Below are 24,846 nucleotides of genomic sequence, written 5' to 3'. Positions count from 1 at the left end.
AATGTTGATATATTCTCCATCAAAGTCTGGTGGTGATCCCAGCTGGTAAGGAAGGATCCATGCTTTATGAATACACAGAGTAATTTATAAAGTAATACCCAAGGCAATTCATAAATTTACCCATAAATTCATAAAGGTGGGTTCTGAGGGTTTATTTGGCCAGTCTCATTTGGGTGATTATACAAATTAGACCTTCCTGGCATCAACAAAACTATAAACTCAGATTTTCATAATGTTGAAATATATTGGTAAAAACTCCAATCGGATCTCTTGTCATCATACATCAAAAATATTTCATTTGACCAACACTAAAAGGAGAAGTCATTAAAACGTACTACCACATTTGTCTAATGTATTTGTATTTAATTTCATTCTCATTTTATCACTAATTTCAAATATTAGAGTGAATGAAGGCTAAAAGCCATGTTTCCATAGTAACTTTAACAGTAATTTTTCTTTTTTAATTTCATTATATCCTTAGTAAAAAATGTAATTGAAAGAAAGATGCAAGTACGTAAATTCCAGTACATTGATGCTTGAGATTTAAAAATACTTAGATTATAAAGCAAGCTCATTAATTGCTCACATTGTGAGAAAAGTTCAATAAGTGGCCTTATAGGAGTTCCCATCGTGGTGCAGCACAAACGAATCCGACTAGGAACCATGAGGCTGTGGGTTCGATCCCTGGCCTTCCTCAGTGGGTTAAGGGTCTGGCATTGCTGTGGGCTGTAGGTCGCAGATGAGGCTTGGATCCCAAGTTGCTGTGGCTCTGGCATAGGCCAGCAGCAACAGCTCCAATTAGACCCCTAGCCTGGGAACGGGTGCAGCCTTACATAAGGCCAAAAGACAAAAGAAAAAAAACGTGGCCTTATACTTATATCCACATAAATTTACTTGGAAACCACAAAATCAGCTTGCTTGGCTTAATGAACACAACATAAAACAATTATAATTCAATAAGTTTATTTCTTAATTTCTATTTCTACTGTCTTAAAGAAAAAATAATGCTTATTTAATACTAATAAAAGTATGGCATAATTGAGAAGGTAAATTTCTGCAAAATACCTGAAAGGTACACTGAATTAAAAAACAAAATAACTTGGACATCAAAAAAATTTTGTTGATAAAGGCTGGCCATGTCTGCGAAGTAACTTAAAGTGAAAATCTAGTAACCCCCAATAATCAGACTAGAACAGAATAACCAAAATTCAGAAGAAATTGTGACTCTTTTGAAAGGTGTGGAGAAGCTGGAGGGAAACCAGGAAAAAAGCAGCCATTAAACTACATTTGAATTTCTATTTATAGGATAAAAGGAAGGACATGGAATCCTTTGAAAGGATTTGAGTGTAGTTAAGTTTCTGATATTTTTAAAAGTACTTTGTCAAACTGTGACAGTTTAATGTAGTGAAGTGATGCCAAATTTTATAAGATTTTCTCTTATGTATAAATGGGAATACTTTTTTTGAATATTCGTATTTATGGAGCAATTACAGTGCGCTAGGTAAATAGCTATCAAGTAAGAAATTGCTCAAAATGGGATAAGATACATTGTATATACAATGTTATGTTGTACATAAGTATTGCACGTGTTTATGTACGATTTGGGAGAACTAAGTATGCTAAGTTAAATTCACATAGTCTTGTAGAATAGTCAACAAGAAAGGTCTAGGTAGCAAAGAATTTCAAACACTCTGCCGGCTTGTAAATGTAAGCTATATGGTAAAGACAAAAACCAAAAATACATAGAAATGCAAGATTACACAAAAGCTTTAAAACGTTTCATTAAAAAGATGCTAAGAAGTTTATTAACTAACACCGCTTCTTACACTACTTGAGTATTTTATAGTTGTGGAGAGATTAGTCGCCAAAAGAGGTCAAATATGAAGAAAGCCCTCCATGTCCAGTGTAACTAAAAATGCCAAATCTAATGAATGTTAAAAAGGAAATATTAGCAGAGACATGCATAGGTTTGGAATAGAGATATACACATTTCTACAACACAATTTCTTAGGACAAAGGTATTGCAATTGGAGTTAGGTTTGCTGCAGTTAAGGAGAGGCTCACTCGACCAAACACAACACTTAATTGAGTACTAAGCTATTCCTGAAGTTGGGGCTGTTCTTAATTTCTCCCTCAGGGTCCTGAAGCAAGAGGTTCGGGAAAACCGGCTTCAGGAATTGGAACTCACCAGTTCTGCGGTCTCCCGTCAGACACACCTCGTAGCGGTAGCCGTGGGCCAGGGTGCCCGTGCCGCCCACGTCCAGCAGCTGGCCCGGGACGCCGCCCTCCGCGGGCCCCGCGCAGCCCCCCGCCGAGGCCGCCCCGCCCCGCCGGCACAGCCGCCCCGCCGCCAAGGCCAGCAGCGCCCCCACCAGCAGCGCCGACACGCACGCCAGCGCCCCCACCAGGGCGACGGTGAGCGGCTCGTCCGCGCCGGCGCCGGCGCCCGGCGCCCGGCCGGGGGCCTCGGGCGGCGGCAGGTGGGCTGCGAGAAGCCGTCCACCAGCAGCACGTGCAGCGGGACGCTGGCCGAGAGCGGCGGCTCGCCGTGGTCCCGCACCAGCAGCAGCAGCCGCTGCCGGGGCGCGTCGCGCTCGCTCAGCGGCCGGGCCGTGCGCACCTCGCCGCTGTGCGCGCCCACGCCGAAGAGCCCGGGCTCGGTGGCCTGCAGCAGCCGGTAGGACAGCCAGGCGTTCTGGCCCGCGTCGCCGTCCACCGCCACCACCTTGGCGAGCAGGTAGCCCGGCTCGGCCGCCCGGGGCAGCAGCTCGGTGCAGGGCGCCGAGGCGTTGGGCGGCGGGTAGAGCACGACGGGCGCGTGGTCGTTGGCGTCGGCCACGAGCACGCGCACCCGCGCCTGGCTGCTGAGCGCGGGCGCGCCGCGGTCGGCGGCGCGCACCTGGAAGTCGAAGGCGCGCAGGGCCTCGTAGTCGAGGGCGCGCAGGGCGAAGAGCTGGCCGGTGTCGGGGTTGATGGCCACGAGCGAGGCGAGGGGCAGGTGCGGGTCGGAGGGCGGCAGCAGCGAGTAGGTGAGCTGGGCGTTGGCGCCCGCGTCGGCGTCGGTGGCGCGGACGGTGCCGATGTGCAGGGCGGGGCTGTTGTTCTCGCGGACCCGCAGGGTGTAGGCGGGCTGGCTGAAGGCGGGCGCGTTGTCGTTGACGTCGGCCACGCGCACGGTCAGGTTGTGCTGGGTGTGCCGCCGGGGGTCCCCAGGTCGCTGACGCTGATGGTGATGTTGTACTCGGCTCTTTCCTCTCGGTCCAGCGGGCTCTCCGTTACCAGGGTGTAGTAGTTCTTGAAAGTCGGTTTTAGAACGAAGGGCAGATTATCCGGAATAGAGCAGATCATCTTTCCGTTGTCTCCAGAATCTCTGTCTCTGATTCGGAAGACAGCGACCACAGTCTCAGGACTGTTTTCTGGGACGGAGCTGGTGAGCGAAGATATGGTCAGTTCGGGGGCGTTGTCATTCACATCTACCACCTCTATGACCACAGCGCCTTTTCCAGAAAGGCCTCCTCCATCTGTAGCCTCAATTTCCAGGTGATAAGATTTCATTTGTTCAAAATCCAGTTTCTTTGTCAGCCGGATTTCTCCTGTGACTTCGTTTATTGAGAAAGTTTGCTTAATTTCATCTGATGCTTGGAAGAAGCCATAGGAGACCTTCCCGAAGTTTCCAGCATCTCTATCCCTAGCTAAAACAGTAAGTATGGGGGAGTCAAGGGGGCTGTTTTCCAGAACCTGCACCTCATATGGAGAGGTCACAAACTCAGGCGCATTGTCATTGACGTCCATGACCAGGATTCGCACCATGCTGGTGCCAGACCGAGGTGGAGACCCACCATCCAGTGCCGTGAGGGTTAAGCTGAGCTCAGGCTGCTCCTCTCGATCCAGTGCTTTGTCCTGCACCAAATCTGGGTATTTCTTGCCCTCACTACGAGTTCGAGTGACAACGTGAAAATGAGAATTGGGGCTGATGGTGTAATTTTGAAGACCATTGCTGCCCACATCCAAATCCTGAGCGAATTGCAGGGGAAATACAGCCCCTGGCTGGCTGTTTTCTGGTATTTTCAAGAGCATTTCCCTGTCCGGGAATACTGGGGAGTGGTCGTTGATGTCCTGAATTAGTAATTCCCCTTCAACAAACTGCACCGGAGCTTCTAGGAATACTTGGAAAGGCAGTATACAGGGTTCAGTGGGGCCACACAGCTCTTCCCGATCTGGTTTCTCCCTCCAAAGCAAGTCTCCGGTCTGATGATCCAGCTGCAAGCGCTGCTTGTCATCGTCAGACACTATCCTGGCGGAGCGGTCCGCCAGTTCCCCGATTCCCAAGCCCAGGTCCTTAGTCAGATGAGCTATAAAGGAGCCGCTCTCTGATTCTTCCAGCACAGAGTAACGAATAGGCGCGGGGTGAGCCTGAGACAGGAATGCCATCACGATAAAGACTACTTGCCTGTTCGGCTGAATTCCCTCTCGAGTCTCCATGGTGGGTCCGGATGCTGACATCCAATCCCTTCAGCGACCGCAGAAGGACCTGAGATACTCTCTTCTGATTTCTCGCTTGGAGGAATCCTCACAGCGTTGCTTTGGATCTTGAATTCGTTTATATGTCGCTGCCTAAACTCGTCGGGAACGCAGTTTGGCTGGCCGATCTGCTTCCGGGTGTTTTTGATTCGGTCTTGCAACAAAGGAATACGCGAGCTTTTAAAGAGCTCTTTCGCCACAATCTTAGCCTGCAGCGCCACCCTGCGTCTTGATTGAGAAACTAATATTCTCAAGTCAGCCTATTTTGGAAGTGTCTGAATAAGCCATTTTATAAAGTGGATAGAAATTTTACAAGTTTTGTTATTCCTTGAAATGGCTTAATGCATAAGATTATTCTATTACATTGTATAAATGGAATAATTGTGACTTGAAGTCTATTTTGTTCTTCAGTTTGAAGGGGAAAGTATACGGACATTTAACATTAATTGTTGAGAAAAGGAGAGATAAATAGGTGAAATAGGTATTTGATTTTAACTAGTATTTTAGCTACTTAAATCATATATCAAATAGAGTTTGGAGTTAGTAGGTGCAAACTATTACATTTAGAATGGCTAACCAATGATATCTTAACGTGGGGAACTATGTCCAGTCTCTTGGGATAGAGCATGATGGAAGATTATGTGAGAAGGGCGTGTGTATATGTATGACTGGGTCACTTTACTGTACAGAAGAAATTGGCAAAACATTTTAAGTCAACTCTAATAAAAATATGACAGCAGAAATTAAAAATCAAAGTTTTTTTTTCAAAATTTTTAACTAGCATTGATAATTAGTTATAAGTGTTTTGTGGATTTTTTTGGAAATTCTTATAAAAGGAATTCGCTTTTGGAATTTTCTACTAAATAGATAGATAAATTATATAAATCAGCGGGTCATTCAAATGATATAACTATAAAACAAACGATGCTGCTCACTGGTGAAAGCAAACTAAAGTTTAATGTCCACCAACCTTCCAAATGTTTTCAAAAGAAAATCACAGTAATTGAAAAGCAAACTTAGGAGATATTTTACTAATTAGAATATTTGGTCTTTGGAAATTTGTGATGAATCCAATATAATTTATAATAACTCATCGTATTACATATTGAATTAAGAACTAATATTTGTATGTTTAATGTATCAAAATATTCAAATATTTGGAAATAAGATAAATACTTAATTGTTCTTTTTCAAGACTGTTTTGGCTATTATAGGTCCCTTGCATTTCCAAGTGAATTTATTTTTTTATTTAAAAAAGTTTTTTATTTTTTGTCTTTTTTTTTAGGGCCACACCAGAGGCATATGGAGGTTCTCAGGCTAGGGGTCAAATGGCAGCTGTAGCTGCTAGCTTACGCCACCAGCCACAGCAACATGGGATCTGAGCTGCGTCTGCGACTTACACCACAGCTCCCCGCAGCACTGGATCCTTAACCCACTGAGCAAGGCCAGGGATTGAACCTGCACCCTCACGGATACTAGTCAGATTCATTTCCACTGAGCCAGATGGGAATGCCGAATTTTATTTTTTATAGATTTTTAAAATTAAAGTATAGTTGATTTACAATGTTTTGTGAATTTCTGCTGTACAGCAGTGACCTAGTCATACATATATTTAATTCTTTTTCTTATTTCACCTTCCATCATGTTCTATCCCAAGAGATAGGAACAGAGTTCCCTGTGCTAAACAGTAAGATCTCATTGCTTATCCATTCTCAATGTAATAGTTTGCATCTATTAACCCCATCTCCCAGTCCATACCACTCCCTTCCCCCTCCCCCTTGGCAACCACAAGGCTGTTCCTATGTCTATGAATCTGCTTCTGTTTTGTAGATGGGTTCATTTGTGCCATATTTTAGATTCACATATAAGTGATAGCATATGGTATCTGTCTCCTTCTGACTTCACTTAGTCTAAGAATCTTTAGTTGTATCCATTTGCTGCAAATGGTATTGTTTCATTCTTTTTTATGGCTGAGGAGTAGTCCATTGTGTGTATGCACATCTTCTTAATCCATTCATCTGTCGTTGGACATTTAGGTTGTTTCCATGTCTTGGCTATTGTGAATAGTGCTGCTATGAACATATGGGTGCATATATCTTTTCGAATTGTAGTTTTATCTAGATATGTAATTAGGAGTAGGATTGCTAGATCATATATAGTAGTTCTATATTCAATTTTCTGACATACCTCCATACTGTTTTCCACAGTAGTTGTTCCAATTTATGTTCCCACTCATAGTGTAGGAGGGCTCCCTTTTCTCCACATCCTCTCCAGCATTTGTTATCTGTAGACTTATTAACGATGGCCACTCTGACCAGTGTGAGATGACGCCTCATCATAGTTTTGATTTGTATTTCTCTAATAACTAGTGATGTTGAATCTTTTTTCATGTTCCTGCTGGCCATCTGTTTGTCTTCTTTGGAGAAATGTCTGTTTAGGTCTTCTGTCCATTTTTGGATTGGTTGTTTGGCTTTTTCTATTTTATTTATTTTTTTAGGGCCGCACCTGTGGCATAGGGAGGTTTCCAGGCTAGGGGTCAAATCAGAGCTGAAGCCACTGGCCTACACCACAGCCATGGCAACCCCAGATTCTTAACCCACTGAGCAAGGCCAGGGATTGAACCCGCATCCTCATGGATGCTAGTCAAGTTCATTAACTGCTGAGCCAAGACGAGAACTCCTGGGTTGTCTGTTTATTTTTTGTTGTTGTTGAGTTATGTGAGTTTGCAGATTAAGCCCTTGTCGGTTGCATTGTTTGCAACTATCCTCTCCCATTCTGTAGGTTGTCTATTTTTTTTTTTATGGTTTCCTTTGCTGTGCAAAAGCTTGTCAGTTTGATTAGGTCCCACTGGCTTATTTTTGTTTGTATTTCTATTGCCTTGGGAGATTGGCCTAAGGAAACATTTGTATGGTTTATGTCAGAGGATGTTCTGCCTATGTTCTCTTCTAGGAGTGCTAAGTTGTCTTGAACTCTAGGAGTGCTATTTCAGTCTTTAGGCCATTTTGAGTTTATTTTTGTGCATGATATGAGGGTATGTTCTAGTTTCTTTGATTCACATGCAGCTGTCCGGTTTTCCCCCTGCTGGGATTTTTGATAGGGATTCAGTTGAGTCTGTAAACCAATTTGCATGTTATCTCCAGCTTCACAATATTAAATCTTCTAGTTAATGAACACTTTCCACTTACTTATATTTTCTTTAATTTCTTCCATTGATGTTTTGTAGTTTCAGTGCACAAGTCTTGTACTTATTAAATTTACTCCTAAGTATTGATGCTATTGTAAATGGAATTGTTTTCTTCATTTCATTTGTGCAGTGCTAGAGTACGGAAATACAATTAATTTTTGTATATGGATCTTATATCCTTTGCTGAATTACTGTAATTTTTTTTTCTCTTTTTGCCATTTCTTGGGCCGCTCCCTCGGCATATGGAGGTTCCCAGGCTAGGGGTCTAATCGGAGCTGTAGCTGCCGGCCTACGCCAGAGCCACAGCAATGCAGGATCCGAGCTGTGTCTGCAACCTACACCACAGCTCATAGCAATGCCGGATGGTTAACCCACTGAGCAAGGGCAGGGATCGAACCCGCAATCTCATGGTTCCTAGTCGGGTTCGTTAACCACTGCGCCACGACGGGAACTCCTGAATTACTGTATTATGTGGATTCCTTAGGAGTTTCTATATGCACAATTGTCTCAGATGATTGTACCTCTGACTTTCCGATCTTTAATATTTTCCTTGTTTTGTCTAATTGACTGGATGGAACCTCCAGTACAATGTTACATATAAACAGTGAGGAGGAACGTCCTTGTTTTGTTTCTGATCTTAGGCAGAAAGAAAGTTTTCACCATTAAATATGAAGTTAGCTGTGAGCTTTTGTAGTTGCCATTTATCAGGCTGAGGATATTCGTAGTCCCTATTATTCCGAGTTTCGTAAATGTTATCATGAAAATGTGTTGAATTTTGTGCAGTGCTTTTTCTGCATTTATTGAGATGTTTGCATGGTTTTCCTTGTCTGGTAATATTGTGTATTACATTGGTTGATTTTCATATGTTAAACCAACCTTGCATTTCTGGCAAATCCCACTTGGTCATGGTGTATATTCCTTTTTTTAGGTTGCTGGAGTCAGTTTGCTAATATTTTATTGAGGATTTTTTTGCATCTATATTCACAAGGGATATTTGCATTTAATTTTTTGTGTTATCTTTGGTTCTGGTAGCAGAGTAATTCTGGCCTCATAGAATGAATTGGGAAGTGGTCCCTGCTCCTCTTTTGAAAATAAGTTTGTGAAGGATTCGTGTCAATTCTTTAAATGTTCAGTAAAATTCACCAGTGAAAGCCTGGGTTTTCTTTGTGGAAAGTTTTTTGATTACTGATTACATCTTGTTGAATAAGATGAAACATTCAGGATGAAGAAAGCCATTTCTTCAGAAATAAAGACATTTAAGGGAAAAAAACCCTCAAAATGACATTTAGAGAAGACAATTTAAACTTTTTTTAAATCTCACATTTTTTTGAGTGTCTCATCAGAGTCTTTCATGGTGGACAGCTCATATTGGAGAAGACTGACGTCAAAAATCTGAACCTGTTTTTCTGATTTCCATTCAGAAAACTCTCACATCAATAGTTCTGGACCAAATCTCAGGGCTGTTGATATCCCCCAAATGCTCAGAAGATGGCCTTACGAGCAGCAGTGCACTGAAGGCTCCATGTTCATCCTCCATATTTGAGGATCATTGATTAGGAGCAGAGAGAATTGAAAGAGGAAGAAAGCTGAGACCTATTAGTGATCAAGAAGATAGGAGTTCCCATCGTGGCGCAGTGGTTAACGAATCTGACTAGGAACCATGAAGTTGCGGGTTTGATTCCTGGCCTTGCTCAGTGGGTAAGGATCCGGCGTTGCTGTGAGCTGTGCTGTAGGTTGCAGATGCAGCTCGGATCCTGCGTTGCTGTGGCTCTGGTGTAGGCCAGTGGCTACAGCTCCAATTAGACCCCTAGCCTAGGAACCTCCATATGCTGCAGGAGCAGCCCTAGAAAAGGCAAAAAGACAAAAAAAAAAAAAAAAAAAAAAAAAAAAGAAGAAGAAGATAGGGAATGTGGAAGATCCCTCCGTGGTGCAGTGGGTTAAGGACCCAGCACTGCTCAAGCTGTCGAAGAGTTCACAGCTGCAGCTCAGATTCATTCCCTAGCCCAGGAACTTCCATATGCTGCGAGTGAGGCCAGGGTGGGGTTGGGGTGGGAAGAAGATAGGGATTGCGTTGGCTTTGAGTAAACTCCTCTGGGTGGTTCAAGGAACCAAAGGAAGGGCTGGGATAGGTCCTAGACTAGGTGTAGCATGACTATGCCAAATAAAGGATGGCTTCTAGCTGTCTTTCAGAACAGCATGAACTTGTGCCTGGCTGTGTCTGTCACTTAGGAGCCTAGATATGCTCCCTGCTTCCAGGTCCATGGGCTTAACATCAAGTACTTTGAGGCTTTGAATCATTGATAAAAGAGTCATGGGTTCGAGTTCCCGTCGTGGCTCAGTGGTTAAGGAATCCGACTAGGAACCCTGAGGTTGCGGGTTTGATCCCTGGCCTTGCTCAGTGGGTTAGGGATCCAGCATTGCCGTGAGCTGTGGTGTAGGTTGCAGACGCGGCTCGGATCCCATGTTGCTGTGGCTCTGGCGTAGGCTGGTGGCTACGGCTCCGATTCGACCCCTAGCCTGGGAACCTCCACATGCCGAGGGAGCGGCCCAAGAAATGGCAAAAAAAAAAAAAAAAAATAGTCATGGGTTCTAGCTCAAGTCACCCTCCAGGATTCCATCTTGTTCTGCCTGGTACCAGCTCAGTACACAATAGAGGACCGCTTAGCAGTGGATTTTCTTTGTCATCCAGCAAGCTGTGTGTCATCCAGGACCACCGTGTGCAGCATGTTGAGACCACGTTTTTTCCTTTGTAATTCTCCTGTATCAGTTACTCCAGTTACAACCTGTTTTCCTCAAAATCAGCTTTACTGTAAGATTCAATCAGTTTGTTTACTCAGAAGATTGAAAAGTAAATGATGTCTCCATTAGCTCCCATATCTATAGCCTTACCAGACACCATGACAGCCAGGAAGCAGAGGGTGACAGGCCCTAAGATTTTGCCTCAGAGCAAATGCAGAGCAGTGCCACTCCAAGGAGACTGGGGCCCAGCTCACACTGCTCGTGTTGGTGCAGAGCTTCTACCTGGGTGGCAGAGTGGAGTTAAGCTGCTTAATTGAGGTTTGGATTTGGAGAGCCTGAGGCTCTAACCACCTTGATACTCTGTCGTCCCTTTGCAAGGCCACCCAAACTAGTACTGCTGTGAGGGAAACCTCCAATAGAGCCTGAGTCCTCAAAAAAATATCGCCAACTGATGATATAATGGTATAATTGCGTGAAAAACAGACTCCACAAATAAAAGAATGTATACATAAGAAACAGAGAATGGAACAATATGGAAATAACTTGATATTTAATTTCTTCCAACAAAAAAGGAAATAGCAAGTGTAAACAAACAAAAACCCAAAAAACCCAAATCATTGTGAAAACCTACCAATGGAAATTTTGAGGGGAAAAAAAGAGAGTTACTTTAAAAAAATTCAGTATATTGAGTGAATCTCAGGTTTGGACCTAGTATCAGAACATCAAGAAAAAGAAAAAAATCCAAAAGAGAGTAAAGAAGTTTATAGGTAAAATATTAGAACTAGACCAATGTCATGCGTTTAAATACCAAAAGAACAGAAGGAAAATTAGTTTACATTTTACTTTATTTACTTATTTATTTTGGCCTCACCCGTGGCCAGGGATCGAACCTGTACCACAGTTGCAACCTGAGCCACAGCTGTGGCAACACCAGATTCTTAATCCGCTGATCAACCAAACTATTGGCTAAGAATATGAGGATTAGACATAGAAACAACTCTGAATTATGATTAACATCCTCTACTCTAAGAAGCAAAATATGGTAGTGGGATATATTTTTTAAAACTCATTTGGAGTTCCCATCGTAGCGCAGCAGAAATGAATCTGACTAGGAACCATGAGGTTGCTGGTTCAGATCCCTGACCTTGCTCAGTGGGTTAAGGATCTGGCGTTGCTGTGAGCTGTGGAGAAGAGAGAGAGAAGGAGACAGAAAAAATATTCCAAGAGATAACAGCCGAAAACTTCCCTAACATGGGAAGGAATCACTCACTCAAGTCCAGGAAGCACAATGAGTACCATATTAAATAAACCCAAGGAGGAACACCCCAAGACACATATTAATCAAAATGACCAAAATTAAAGACAAAGAGAAAATCTTGAAAGCAGCTAGGGAAAAGAAACAAGTAACATACAAGGGAACCTCAATAAAGTTATTGGCAGATTTTTCAATAGAAACTCTGCAGGCCAGAAGGGAGTGGCACGATAAACTTAACGTGATGAAAGGAAAAAAGCTCCAACCAAGATTACTCTACCCAGCAAGGCTCTCATTCATATTTGAAGGAGAAATCAAAACCTTCACAGAGAAGCAAAAGCTGAGAGAATTCAGCAACACTAAACCAGGCTCACAGCAAATACTAAAGGAACTTCTCTAGGCAGAAAAGAACAAGAGAAGAAGGAAAGAAAAAAGAGCAGCAAAAGCAAATCCAAAGTAATTAATAAAATGGCAGTAAGAACATACATATCAATATTACCTTAAATGTTAATGGACTAAACGCCCCAACCAAAAGACATAGACTTGCTGAATGGATACAAAAACAAGACCCATATATATGCTGTCTTCAAGAGACCCACTTCGCTTCTAGGGACACATACAAATTGAAAGTGAAAGGATGGAAGAAAATATTTCATGCAAACAGGGATCAAAAGAAAGCTGGAGTAGCAATACTCATATCAGACAAAATAGACTTTAAAATGAAGAATATTTTAAGGGACAAAGAAGGACATTACATAATGATCAAAGCATCAATCCAAGAAGATGATATAACAATTTTAAATATCTACGCACCCAACACAGGTTCACCACAATATATAAGGCAACTGCTAACAACCTTAAAAGGACAAATCGACAATAACACAATAATAGTGGGGGACTTTAACACCCCACTTACATCAATGGTAGATCACCCAGACAGAAAATCAATAAGGAAACACAGGCCCTGAATGATGAATTAAACCAGATGGACTTAATACATATTTATCGGACATTTCATCCAAAAGCAACAGAATACATATTCTTCTCAAGTGCACATGGAACATTCTCTAAGATTGATCATATCCTGGGCTACAAATCCAACCTTGGTAACTTTAAGTAAACTGAACCCATATCAAGCATCTTTTCCAACCACAACGTCTATGACTGGAAATCAACAACAAGAAAAAAACTGCAAAAAACACAAACACGTGGAGACTAAACAAAATGCTACTAAACAACCAATGGATCACTGAAGAAATCAAAGAGGAAATTAAAAAATACCTAGCAGCAAATGACAACAAAGGTACGACACTCCAAAACCTATGGGATGCAGCAAAAGCTGTTCTAAGCCCACCTCAGGAAACAAGAAAAAGCTCAAATAAACAAGCTAACTTTACATCTAAAGCAGCTCGAGAGAGAAGAAGAGACAAGACCTAAAGTTAGTAGAAGGAAAGAAATCATAAAGACCAGAGCAGAAATCAATGAAATAGAAACAAAGAAAACCATAGAAAAGATCAATGAAACGAAAAGCTGGTTCTTTGAAAAGATCAACAAAATTGATAAACCCCTAGCCAGACTTATCAAGCAAAAAAGAGAGAGGACTCAAATCAATAAAATTAGAAATAAAAAAGGAGAAGTAACAACAGACATCAGAGAAATACAAAGGATCATAAAAGACTACTATATGCAACTATATGCCAATAAAATGGAAAACCTGGAAGAAATGGACAAATTCTTAGAAAAGTACAATCTTCCAAGACTAAACCAAGATGAAATGGAAAAGATGAATGGACTGATCACAAGAACTGAAATTGAAACTGTGATTAAAAAACTTCCAACAAACAAAAGTCCAGGACCAGATGGCTTCACAGGCAAATTCTATCAAACATTTAGAGAAGAGCTAACACCTATCCTTCTGAAACTATTTCAAAAACTTGCAGAGGAAGGGATACTCCCAAACTCATTCTATGAGGCCACCATCATCACCCTGGTACCAAAAATCAAAGATTCCACAAAAAAAGAAAACTACAGGCCAATATCACTGATGAACATCGATGCAAAAATCCTCAACAAATACTAGCAAACCACATGCAACAATACATTAAAAGGATTGTCCATCATGATCAAGTGAGATTTATCCCAGGGATGCAAGGTTTCTTCAATATCCACAAATCCATCAGTGTGGTACACCACATTAACCAACTGAAGAATAAAAACCATAGGATCCTCTCAATAGACGTGGAAAAAGCCTTTGACAAAATCCAACACCCATTTCTGATAAAAACCCTTCAGAAAGTGGGCATAACGGGAACCTACCTCAACATAATAAAGGCCATATATGACAAACCCACAGCGAACATCATTCTCAATGGTGAAAAGCTGAAAGAATTCCCGCTGAGATCAGGAACAAGACAAGGATGTCCGCTCTCGCCACTACTCTTCAACATAGTTCTTTAAGTCCTTGCCACAGCAATCAGAGAAGTAAAAGGAATCCAAATTGGAAAGGAAGAAGTAAAACTATCCCTATTTGCAGATGACATGATACTATATCTAGAGAATCCTAAAGACTCTACCAGAAAACTGTTAGAGCTCATCCAAGAATTTGGCAAAGTCGCAGGATACAAAATCAATACACAGAAATCGATGGCATTTCTATACACTAACAATGAAAGAGCAGAAAGAAAAATTAGGGAAGCAATCCCGTTTACCATCGCATCCAAAAGAATGAAATACCTAGGAGTAAACCTACCTAAAGAGACAAAAGACCTGTACTCTGAAAACTATAAGCCATTGATGAAAGGAACTTGCCCTATTAACCTAAACTTTTGTCCATTTTGGGCCCATATAAGCATGACAATATTGAAATATTAACTGCAAATGTCAAAACAGTGAATTACATGCATCAGTTTTATTTGAGTACTAAAACCCTAAAAGATGGTAAAACGTAAAATGGTACATCCTAAAACATTTTTATCTACCTACTTCATTAACCACAACGAAGCTGCTTTAGAGTATTATATAAAGAACATTATCTGACTACATTCAACAGGGTAGAGTCTAAGACTGGGGGTTCAGAATTCTCTCTGCATTGCTTTGGATATAGAATTTGAAACAAACATCTTAAATAAACCTATCTGAAATCATCGTTAAAAGATAAAGCATTTATTTTTGCTCACCTATTTAAATAGAGGCAATAAGCCTGGTTTGAAAAGATAGGAAGCAGATGAAAAAAGAACATGCAACGATTAATTAGTAAAGTCAATATATAAACAAAATACTGTATCAACTCAAGAGCCTTCATTGAAAAGAAAACATTTGTAGCCAAACAATGAGTTTTTCATGCTTTCTGTTAATGAAACCTAAGCTATTCTTGCAATTGGAGAATTGCACTAGTCCTGCCCAATGTCTTGAACCAGACCACTGGGGAGAATTGGCTTCAAGAATTTAAACTCATCTAACCCGGAGCCCCCCGCCAGACACACCTCGTAGCGGTAGCCGTGGGCCAGGGTGCCCGTGCCGCCCACGTCCAGCAGCTGGCCCGGGACGCCGCCCTCCGCGGGCCCCGCGCAGCCCCCGCCGAGGCCGCCCCGCCCCGCCGGCACAGCCGCCCCGCCGCCAAGGCCAGCAGCGCCCCCACCAGCAGCGCCGACACGCACGCCAGCGCCCCCACCAGGGCGACGGTGAGCGGCTCGTCCGCGCCGGCGCCCGGCGCCCGGCCGGGGGCCTCGGGCGGCGGCAGGTGGGGCTGCGAGAAGCCGTCCACCAGCAGCACGTGCAGCGGGACGCTGGCCGAGAGCGGCGGCTCGCCGTGGTCCCGCACCAGCAGCAGCAGCCGCTGCCGGGGCGCGTCGCGCTCGCTCAGCGGCCGGGCCGTGCGCACCTCGCCGCTGTGCGCGCCCACGCCGAAGAGCCCGGGCTCGGTGGCCTGCAGCAGCCGGTAGGACAGCCAGGCGTTCTGGCCCGCGTCGCCGTCCACCGCCACCACCTTGGCGAGCAGGTAGCCCGGCTCGGCCGCCCGGGGCAGCAGCTCGGTGCAGGGCGCCGAGGCGTTGGGCGGCGGGTAGAGCACGACGGGCGCGTGGTCGTTGGCGTCGGCCACGAGCACGCGCACCCGCGCCTGGCTGCTGAGCGCGGGCGCGCCGCGGTCGGCGGCGCGCACCTGGAAGTCGAAGGCGCGCAGGGCCTCGTAGTCGAGGGCGCGCAGGGCGAAGAGCTGGCCGGTGTCGGGGTTGATGGCCACGAGCGAGGCGAGGGGCAGGTGCGGGTCGGAGGGCGGCAGCAGCGAGTAGGTGAGCTGGGCGTTGGCGCCCGCGTCGGCGTCGGTGGCGCGGACGGTGCCGATGTGCAGGGCGGGGCTGTTGTTCTCGCGGACCCGCAGGGTGTAGGCGGGCTGGCTGAAGGCGGGCGCGTTGTCGTTGACGTCGGCCACGCGCACGGTCAGGTTGTGCTGGGTGTGCCGCCGGGGGGTCCCCAGGTCGCCGACGGTGATGGTGATGTTGTACTCGGCTCTTTCCTCTCGGTCCAGCGGCCTCTCTGTTACTAGGGTGTAGAAGTTTTTGAACGTGGGTTTCAAGAGAAAGGGGAGATCATCCTGGATGGAGCAAACCATTCTACCGTTGTCTCCGGAGTCTGGGTCAGAAACACTGAAAACGGCCACCACCGTCTCTGGGGAGTTTTCGGGGGTAGAGCTGACCAGCGTGGACATGGTCAGTTCGGGGGCGTTGTCGTTCACATCCTCCACCTCTATAGCTACAGTGCATTTTCCTGAAAGGCCCCCGCCGTCTGTGGCTGTAATCTCTACGGTATACCTTTGAGTTTCCTCAAAATCCAGTGCTCTCTGCAGACGAATCTCTCCAGTTAGTTCGTCAATTACAAATGGTTGAGTCACTTCATCCCCTTGGAAGAGAGCGTAGGCTACATTCCCATTTGTTCCTGCATCTAAATCTCGGGCGGAGACCGCAGCAACTAAGGTGTTTAGGGGGCTGTTCTCTGGGATCTGCACCTCGTAGAGCGACTGTAGAAACTCAGGGGCGTTGTCATTGATGTCCACGACTTCAATGCGGACTGCAGTGGTCCCGGACCTGGGCGGAGCCCCGCCGTCCAGCGCCGAGAGTATTAAGCTGAGCTTGGGCTGCTCCTCCCGATCAACTGCTTTGTCCAGCACCAGCTCTGGGAACTTTCTGCCATCTCCGCGATTATGAGTGACGACATGGAAGTGGGAGTTGGGGCTGACTGCGTAGCGCTGAACGGTGTTGTTCCCTATGTCAAGGTCCTGAGCTGTTTTCAAAGGGAACACAGCCCCTGGCTGGACGTTCTCTGGGATTTTTAGGAGCATTTCCCTGTCTGGGAATTCTGGGGAATGGTCATTTATATCTGTGAGCTCCAGCTCAGCCTGAAAAAACTGCACCGGGTTTTCCAGTAACAGCTGGAAATGCAGTATACAGGGATCTGTCGCCCCACACAGCCCCTCTCGGTCTAATTTTTCAGATAGAAGCAAATCCCCGGTCTTTACATCGAGCTGCAGGAGCTGTTTGTTTCCTTTGTAATGGATTCGCGCACCCCGCGTGGCTAGTTGCCCCACCCCGAGCCCCAGGTCTTTTGCCAGGTTGGCCACAAAGGAACCACTTTCTCTTTCTTCTGGCATAGAATACCTGATTGCTTCAGAGCCAGCCTCCCACCAAAATAACAATATAACAAGAAAGAAAACTTGCCTTTTCTGTAGCGTTTTTGCTGGCGGAATCTCCATTGTTCAGATCAGGTTCAAGAAGGTGCAATTTCTTCAATTGTATGCAGTCAACTCAGACGATTTCCTTAAAACAACAAACTCGAAGCAAATCTTTCTTACTGACTTGCACTAGAAGGATGTCCTCTCTGAAGATCTCTGCCCCTAGATCTTCCCTAAAATGCTTCCTTCTTTTAGGAAGCATTCCGAATTCTGATTCCTAGTTTAAAGGCGTGTTGTACAGCCACAGAGTCTTTCCCTCATACTCCTAGCCTGCAGCGCCACCAGGCGTCCTTAGGTTACTATTGCATATAGTATTTACCTCTCATTCCAAAACTCTTGGTGGGCATCACTAAGTTTCCTTTTAAGTCACAGAAATGCTCCTGATCATATGTCTAGTTTTTACTGGAAGTTCTAAATAATCATTTGTTAATTTCCAGCGAAAGAATACTTTTAGGAACACAGTGAAATGATATATTAGTATTCCTCATAAAATACATTTTGAGTACACAAATATATTTTTGTGGGATTCTTATTTGATTATATACAAGAAATAAGTAATAATGGATGTCTACAAAAGTGTACAGTTTTACAAAATTATTTTTATGTTTAATCACAACACATTAGAAAAGGGAACATCATAAGTGTATAGCTCAATAAATTATCAGAAAGTGAACACACTTTTAAGCAGAACGTAAATTAAAATGTTACTAAAACCCTAGGAGCCCTCTCTTTTCATTGCCTGATCCTTACCTTCCCCCCAAAGGTAAGCACTCTCCTGATTTCTATGACCATAGGTGCTGCTGCTGCTTTTTTTTTTTTTTTTTGGTCTTTTTTGAACTTTTATACAAAGGGAGTTATAGAGTATTACTCTTGTGTTTGGCGTCTTTCACTCAACACTACCTTTGTAAAATCCATCTGTTATGTACTGTTCTAATTTATTTTATTATACATTGTTTTCTGTTATTCTATTGTATGATTATATCACAATGTGTTTTTCTATTCTCCAGTTGATGGACATTGGGATTTTTCAGGGTGGGGTTTTTTGAGTAGTGCTGCTGTGAACATCTTTGTCTTTTCCTGTCTGTGTGCATTTATGTTTAATATAGTCCTAGGAACTAGAATGCGGTGCTTCAAGATGTGTACATATATTTAGCCTTAATAGATATTGCAAAACAGTTTTCAAATATGGTTTTACAAAAACTAGCAAAGAGTGGGAGTTCTAGTTGCTCCATATCCATACCCTTGTCAACATCTGATATTGTTGTTTAATTTTGAACACTCTGGTATGTGGCTATATAATGTTAACTTTAATTAGTATTTTTCCCAGTGGTTAATTAAATTGAGTTCATTTTTCATGTTTCTTTTTTCCTTTTGCTTTTTAGGGCTGCACCAGAGGCATATGGAAGTTCCCAGGTTAGGGGTTGAATTGGAGCTGCAGTCTCAGGCCTAGGCCACAGCGACAGTAACCCAGGATCCTAGCTGTGTCTGTCACCTACACCACAACTCACAACAATGCCAGATCCTTAACCCACTGAGTGAGGCCAGGGATCAAACCTGGGTCCTCAAGGATACTAGTCCGGTTCATAACCCGACAGTGGGAACGCCCACATGTTTATTTTTCTAGGGTGCATTCTTGTGAAGTGCCTAAGTCTTTTTGTCTATTTTTCTTGTTAGGGCATTTCCCCTTTTTTTTCTTAATGGTCTTTAGAAGCTTCTTACATATTCTGGGTATAAGTACTTTTTCAGAAGTATGTATTGCAAATATCTTCTTCCATTTATGGCTTACATTTTAATTTTCCTGTGATATCTCTGAAGAATAAAACTGAACTTATTTTTTTAAATATTTTTCAGTTATGGTTAGAATTTTTTGTGTTCTCTTTAAAGCCTTGTATATGCCAAAATCATGAAACTTGTTGTAATGGTGTTTTTGAAAAATCCACTACTTAGCTTTTCACATTTAGAGCTATAATCCATGTAAAATTAATTTTTTCATATGAATGATAGGATCAAATTATTTTTTTGATATCATATAACTATCTAAATGACTTTGTACCATCTACTGAAAAGACGTTCCAATCCCCATGTTTATGAAGTGTCATTTTTTTCATAAATCAGGTGACGATAGGTTTATTCAAGTCTTATTTTTCATTCTTCTCTTTGTTTATTCAGCAATACCATATTGTCTCAATTACTGTGCTTCATAAATTTCATTATCTGATGGGTAAGTCAAGTTTTATTCTTTTTCTTCAATGCTTACTGTAGATTTTAAAATACATTCTGAAAATTCCCTTCTTTTCAGTTTGCAAACAATTTTACCATGAATGTGTGCTGAATTTTAGCAAGTGACTTTTTCTCTATTCTTTGAGATAGTCAAATGATTTTTCTTTTATCTGTTAATGATATCAATTAAACTGATCAATTTTCAAATAATAAATTGCTTTTGTATTCCTAAAATAACACAATTTTCTCATAACTTATCATTTCCCTTTTATATATTTCTGAATTTTATTTACTGATATTTTGTTACGAATTTTTCCATCTGTTTATAAAGGAGATTGGCCTCTCATTTTCCTTTCTTATAACATCGTATTTAGGTTTGGATGTTGTAATCCATTGAAGTTATGCTAGCACCCAAGTGATTTGGGTAATAGTTTCTATTTTTCAGTCCTTTGAAAGAGTTTGTATAAATTGGTGTTAATTATTGCATGAGTATTTGGAAGAATTCACTAGTCTGAACTGGAGTGGCAAGGTTTTTAATAATGTTTAACTTACTTGATAGATGTGACTAATCACATTTCCTATTTCTTCTTATTTCAGTTTTAGCAAGTTGTGTTTTTAAAATGTTTTACATTTATATAAATTGTCAAATTTATTGGCAGTTGTTCATGTATCCCTTTTCATTTTTTTAATATCTGTAGGATTGGTAGTGATGTTCCTTTTTTATACCTGAAATTGGTAATTGATGTTTTCTTTTATTATTAGTCTTACTAAGAGTTTTTAATCTATTAATTACTACAAAGAATCAGCTTTCAGTTTTATTGACTTTCTTGGTTGTACCTTTGTCAGCTATTGTATTTATTTGTTTATTTATATACTATGTGTTTGTGTTCTTATTTGATTTGTACTTGATTGGTTCTTTTCCTAGCTTTTTCAGATGAAAGCTTAGATTACTGATTTTAATCTTTCTTTTCTAATACGTGCATTCAAAATTTAAAAATTTCCCTGTAAATCTGGTTATGATAGATCTTAATTTTTTTATTTTTATTTATTTATTTATTTTTTTGTCTTTTTGCTATTTCTTTGGGCCGCTCCCGCGGCATATGGAGGTTCCCAGGCTAGGGGTCGAATTGGAGCTGTGGCCACCGGCCTAGCCAGAGCCACAGCAACGCGGGATCCGAGCTGCGTCTGCAACCTACACCACAGCTCACGGCAATGCCGGATCATTAACCCACTGAGCAAGGGCAGGGACTGAACCCGCAACCTCATGGTTCCTAGTCGGATTTGTTAACCACTGCGCCATGACAGGAACTCCAGATCTTAATTTTTACCCAGTTCAAAATATATGAAAGTTTTTGCTATGATTTCTTCTTTGGCCCATGGATTGTGTTATTTAATTGTGAAGCATTTGGGGATTTCTTGTTAAATTTTTATTTCTTGTCTTTTTTCTTTTTTTTTTTTTTTAATCTTTTCAAGGGCCAAACCCATGGCATATGGAGGTTCCCAAGCTAGGGGTCTAACTGGAGCTGTAGCTGCCAGCCTACGCCAGAGACACAGCAATGCTGGATCTGAGCCGAGTCTGCAACCTACACCACAGCTCATGGCAACGCCAGATCTTTAACCACTGAGCAAGGCCAGGGATGGAACCCACAACCTCATGGTTCCTAGTCAGATTCGTTAACCACTGAGCCACGATAGGAACTCCCTATTTCTGTCCTAATTTCACTGAGTCATTTCAATTTAACAAGATTTTGAGGCTTTCTTTATGACCCAGAATATAGATAACTTTGATATATGCCATATGCATATAAAAAGAATGTGTATTCTCCAGTGTACCAAGTATGTAAATTTCTTCAAATCTTCTTATTCTCTCTGCAATTGAGAGAGTTGTATTATACCTCCTACTATGACTGTGGATTTGCCTATTTCTCTTTTATGTTCTCTCAATTTAACTTTATATATTTTGTAATTATCTTATAGGGATATATTCAGCCTTAGAAAGGACATATTTCTGGTACATTACCTCTTTATCATTATGAAATCTCTCTCTTTATCTTTAATAATGCATTCTTCCTTAAAGTCTCTTGTCTTAAGTAAGCATAACTACACTTGGTTTATTTTGGTTAGTATTATATATCTTTTTCTGTTTTAAAATTTTTCACCTTTCTGTGATAACACATTCACACACACATATTTATGTGATAGTTTGTATAGCTGAATTTTTCTTAAACCTAGCCTGATAAATTTGGTTGTTTAATTGGATCATTTAATCCAATTACAATTAATGTAACAGTTGATATTCTTCCACCTACAGTTACCGTCTAAATGTTTCTGTTTGAGGAGTTCTCTCTGTGCGTTAATGATCGGCCTTGTCTCTGTGAAGGCCCTTGTTCAGTCCTGGCTCAGCACAGTGGGTTAAGGATCTCGCGTTGCTGCAGCTGTGGTGTAGTTCTCTGCTAGGGCTCTATTTGATCCGGGAACTTCCATATGCCAAGGGGCAGCCTTAAAAAAAAAACAGATGTATTTATATATAAATTTTTCTGTTGGTCCCTAAAGTTCATTTCTTCTTTTGGATTATTTAGATATTTCTTATTTTTCATCTTTCCTTCAATTATTTTTTTATTTATTCTCTACTGATTATCCTAGAGATTACATATTTGATCTACAAGAGTTAAATAGAAATTATTTTACCACTGCCGTGATAATGCTTAGAACCTTAGAATTCCTTAATCTATTTATACCCCCTGCCTTTTACATTACTATTGTGATGAATTAACATTTTAAAATATTTAAATCCTTTAAGAAACTACCAAATTATCACAACATTGTAAATCAACTATACTTTCAGTAAAACTTTAAAATGATAAAGAAACTATTTTTGCCTTTAATAATCAATATTCAATCAGTATCAATTTATATTTAATCGTATTCTTGCTCTTCATTTCTTACTGGAAATTTGTTGATTCCTTCAGGACTGTTTTCCTTCTGCCCAAAGAATTCACTGACTGTGTTTCTTTTCGCGCAGATGTGACTGATGAGTTCTTGTAGTTTTTGTCTGTTTGAAAGCTTCATTTCTGAAGGAAATTTTTTCTGCTAACAGGATTCTAGTCTGGTAGTTAATTTTTTCTTTCAGGACTCCTTTTCAGAAAAGGCATCATTTCTGTCTTTTGGTATCTTTTTTTTTTGGCTATTTTTTTTTTTTTTTTTTTTTTTGGCTATTTCTTGGGCCGCTCCTGCGGAGGTTCCCAGGCTAGGGGTCCAATCGGAGCTGTAGCCACCAGCCTACACCAGAGCCACAGCAACGCGGGATCCGAGCCGCGTCTGCAGCCTACACCACAGCTCACGGCAATGCCGGATCATTAACCCACTGAGCAAGGGCAGGGATCGAACCCAAAACCTCATGGTTCCTAGTCAGATTCGTTAACCACTGCACCATGACGGGAACTCCCTCTTTTGGTATCTTGATTTAAAAAGTCAATTCTCCCTTTTTCTGTTGCCCCTTGAAAGGGATGTGTCATTTTCATGTGGTTGCCTTTAAGATTTTTCTCTTTGACTTGGGTCTTAAGCAGTCTTCTCTTCCTATGATATTCCTAGGTGTGCTTGTTTATTTTTTTATTCTAGTTGGGTTTCACTGAGTATCTTGCGGGGTGAGAATTTGTCACCACTTTTGGCAAAATCTTGGTTATTATTCCATTAATCATCGCTTATTCCCCATTCCTAGTCCTTCTAGGATTGCAATCAAAAGTATGTAGAGTTTTTCATTATGTTCCACATGTGACTAAATAGTCTTGTCTATATTTTCAGTTATTTTATTCCTCTGTGATTCTATTTGGATATTTAATATCACCCTGTTTTACCTTCTCTAATCCTACAATCTGTTACAACTACTATGCTATTACACCATCAAATAGTTTCTAATTTCAGATACTATGTTTTTCAACTCCAGAATTAATTTCCATTTTATTCATTTCTCTGGTGAAATTCTACCTATTTTCTTTATGCCTTGTTTTAACATATTAGTCATACTTATTTTAAACAATCCTAATATCTGTTTATCTGTAGGTCATGTATATTGTTTGTTTTTTTTCTCTAAATTTTATTCATGTTAACCAGTACGTTTGTTTGTTTTGGTGTGTGTGCCTAGCAGTTTTTTATTGAATGCTGAATATGAGTGTAAAAAGCTGTCCAGGAGCCACATATTATCTACTTCCAGGAAGAGGTCACCTTTTCCTCTGTTAGCTTGATAGAGGCATGCGTAATCAAATTGCCTTAATTGAAATAGGTGCTGTGCTTAGGCAAGGATCTTTGTGGTCCTGATAAGCACCTGGCCCTCTAGAATTTTCAGTTCAGAACTCAGTGTCTTCTGCACAGTTCCTTCCCATGGCGGGTCCAAACTCTAATCTTCATGCAGCAAGACTGTTAAAACTTCACTCTGCTTTTCAGAAAATTTCCACTTAAGTTTGTCGTCTTTCCTGGAACGTCCTTGAATTTGATAAGTATTCTGATGGGGGGAAACTGGCCAGGAGCTTGAATCCTCCAATTTGCCAAAGGCTATTGAAGTACTCTGTCCCTGGCAGGAGTCTTTTGTCTGTTCTTAGACTTTGTAAATTTCCTCAGGGCAAAGTGACTGTAGGTGCCAGTTCACAGCTCTAAGGATTTTGTTTTCCAGTCTTAGCCCCTTCAGTTCTTTTTTTTTTTTTTTTTTTTTTTTGGTCTTTTTGCTATTTCTTGGGCCGCTCCCGCGGCATATGGAGGTTCCCAGGCTAGGGGTCCAATCGGAGCTGTAGCTGCCAGCCTACGCCAGAGCCACAGCATCGTGGGATCCAAGCCGCATCTGCGACTCACGGCAACGCCAGATCCTTAACCCACTGAGCAAGGGCAGGGACCGAACCCACAACCTCATGGTTCCTAGTCGGATTCGTTAACCACTGCACCACGACGGGAATTCCCCCTTCAGTTCTTTTTATATCATCTGCTGTCTGTTGCTTCAAACAGATAATTTCTGAATTTCAACCAGGTTTTATAGTTGTTTTCTGGTGCTAGATAATCCATTTAACTTGGAAACAGAATTCCACCAAATACTAGCTTATATTTTGTAAAGATACAACATCTATATTTTGAAACTTTTGGTTGTTAGGAAGAAGAGGTCTTACAATGAAGGCTATGTTGCCTTCAATAGAATTTCCGCTCCTAAGACAATGTCAAACT

The 24,846-nt window shown here is 41.9% G+C and overlaps 2 protein-coding genes across 2 annotated transcripts; both read right to left on the bottom strand.

The window, feature by feature from the left end:
- LOC100521779 (protocadherin beta-4) lies at nt 1,779-5,758 on the bottom strand. The gene is given in 3 exon segments (XM_021084906.1): nt 1,779-2,482; nt 2,485-3,207; nt 3,210-5,758. Coding segments are annotated over 3 exon segments (2,418 nt in total). The 5' UTR covers nt 4,504-5,758; the 3' UTR covers nt 1,779-2,081.
- On the bottom strand, nt 14,590-20,771 carry LOC110259515 (protocadherin beta-5-like). Its single transcript, XM_021084912.1, is given in 2 exon segments — nt 14,590-15,267; nt 15,270-20,771. Coding segments are annotated over 2 exon segments (2,355 nt in total). The 5' UTR covers nt 17,443-20,771; the 3' UTR covers nt 14,590-15,085.

The sequence above is a fragment of the Sus scrofa genome, chromosome 2, assembly GCF_000003025.6.
Source record: "Sus scrofa isolate TJ Tabasco breed Duroc chromosome 2, Sscrofa11.1, whole genome shotgun sequence".
NCBI lineage: Eukaryota > Metazoa > Chordata > Mammalia > Artiodactyla > Suidae > Sus > Sus scrofa.
The sequence above is the reverse complement of the archived record's forward strand: the minus strand, read 5'-3'. Positions and strand labels throughout refer to the sequence as shown.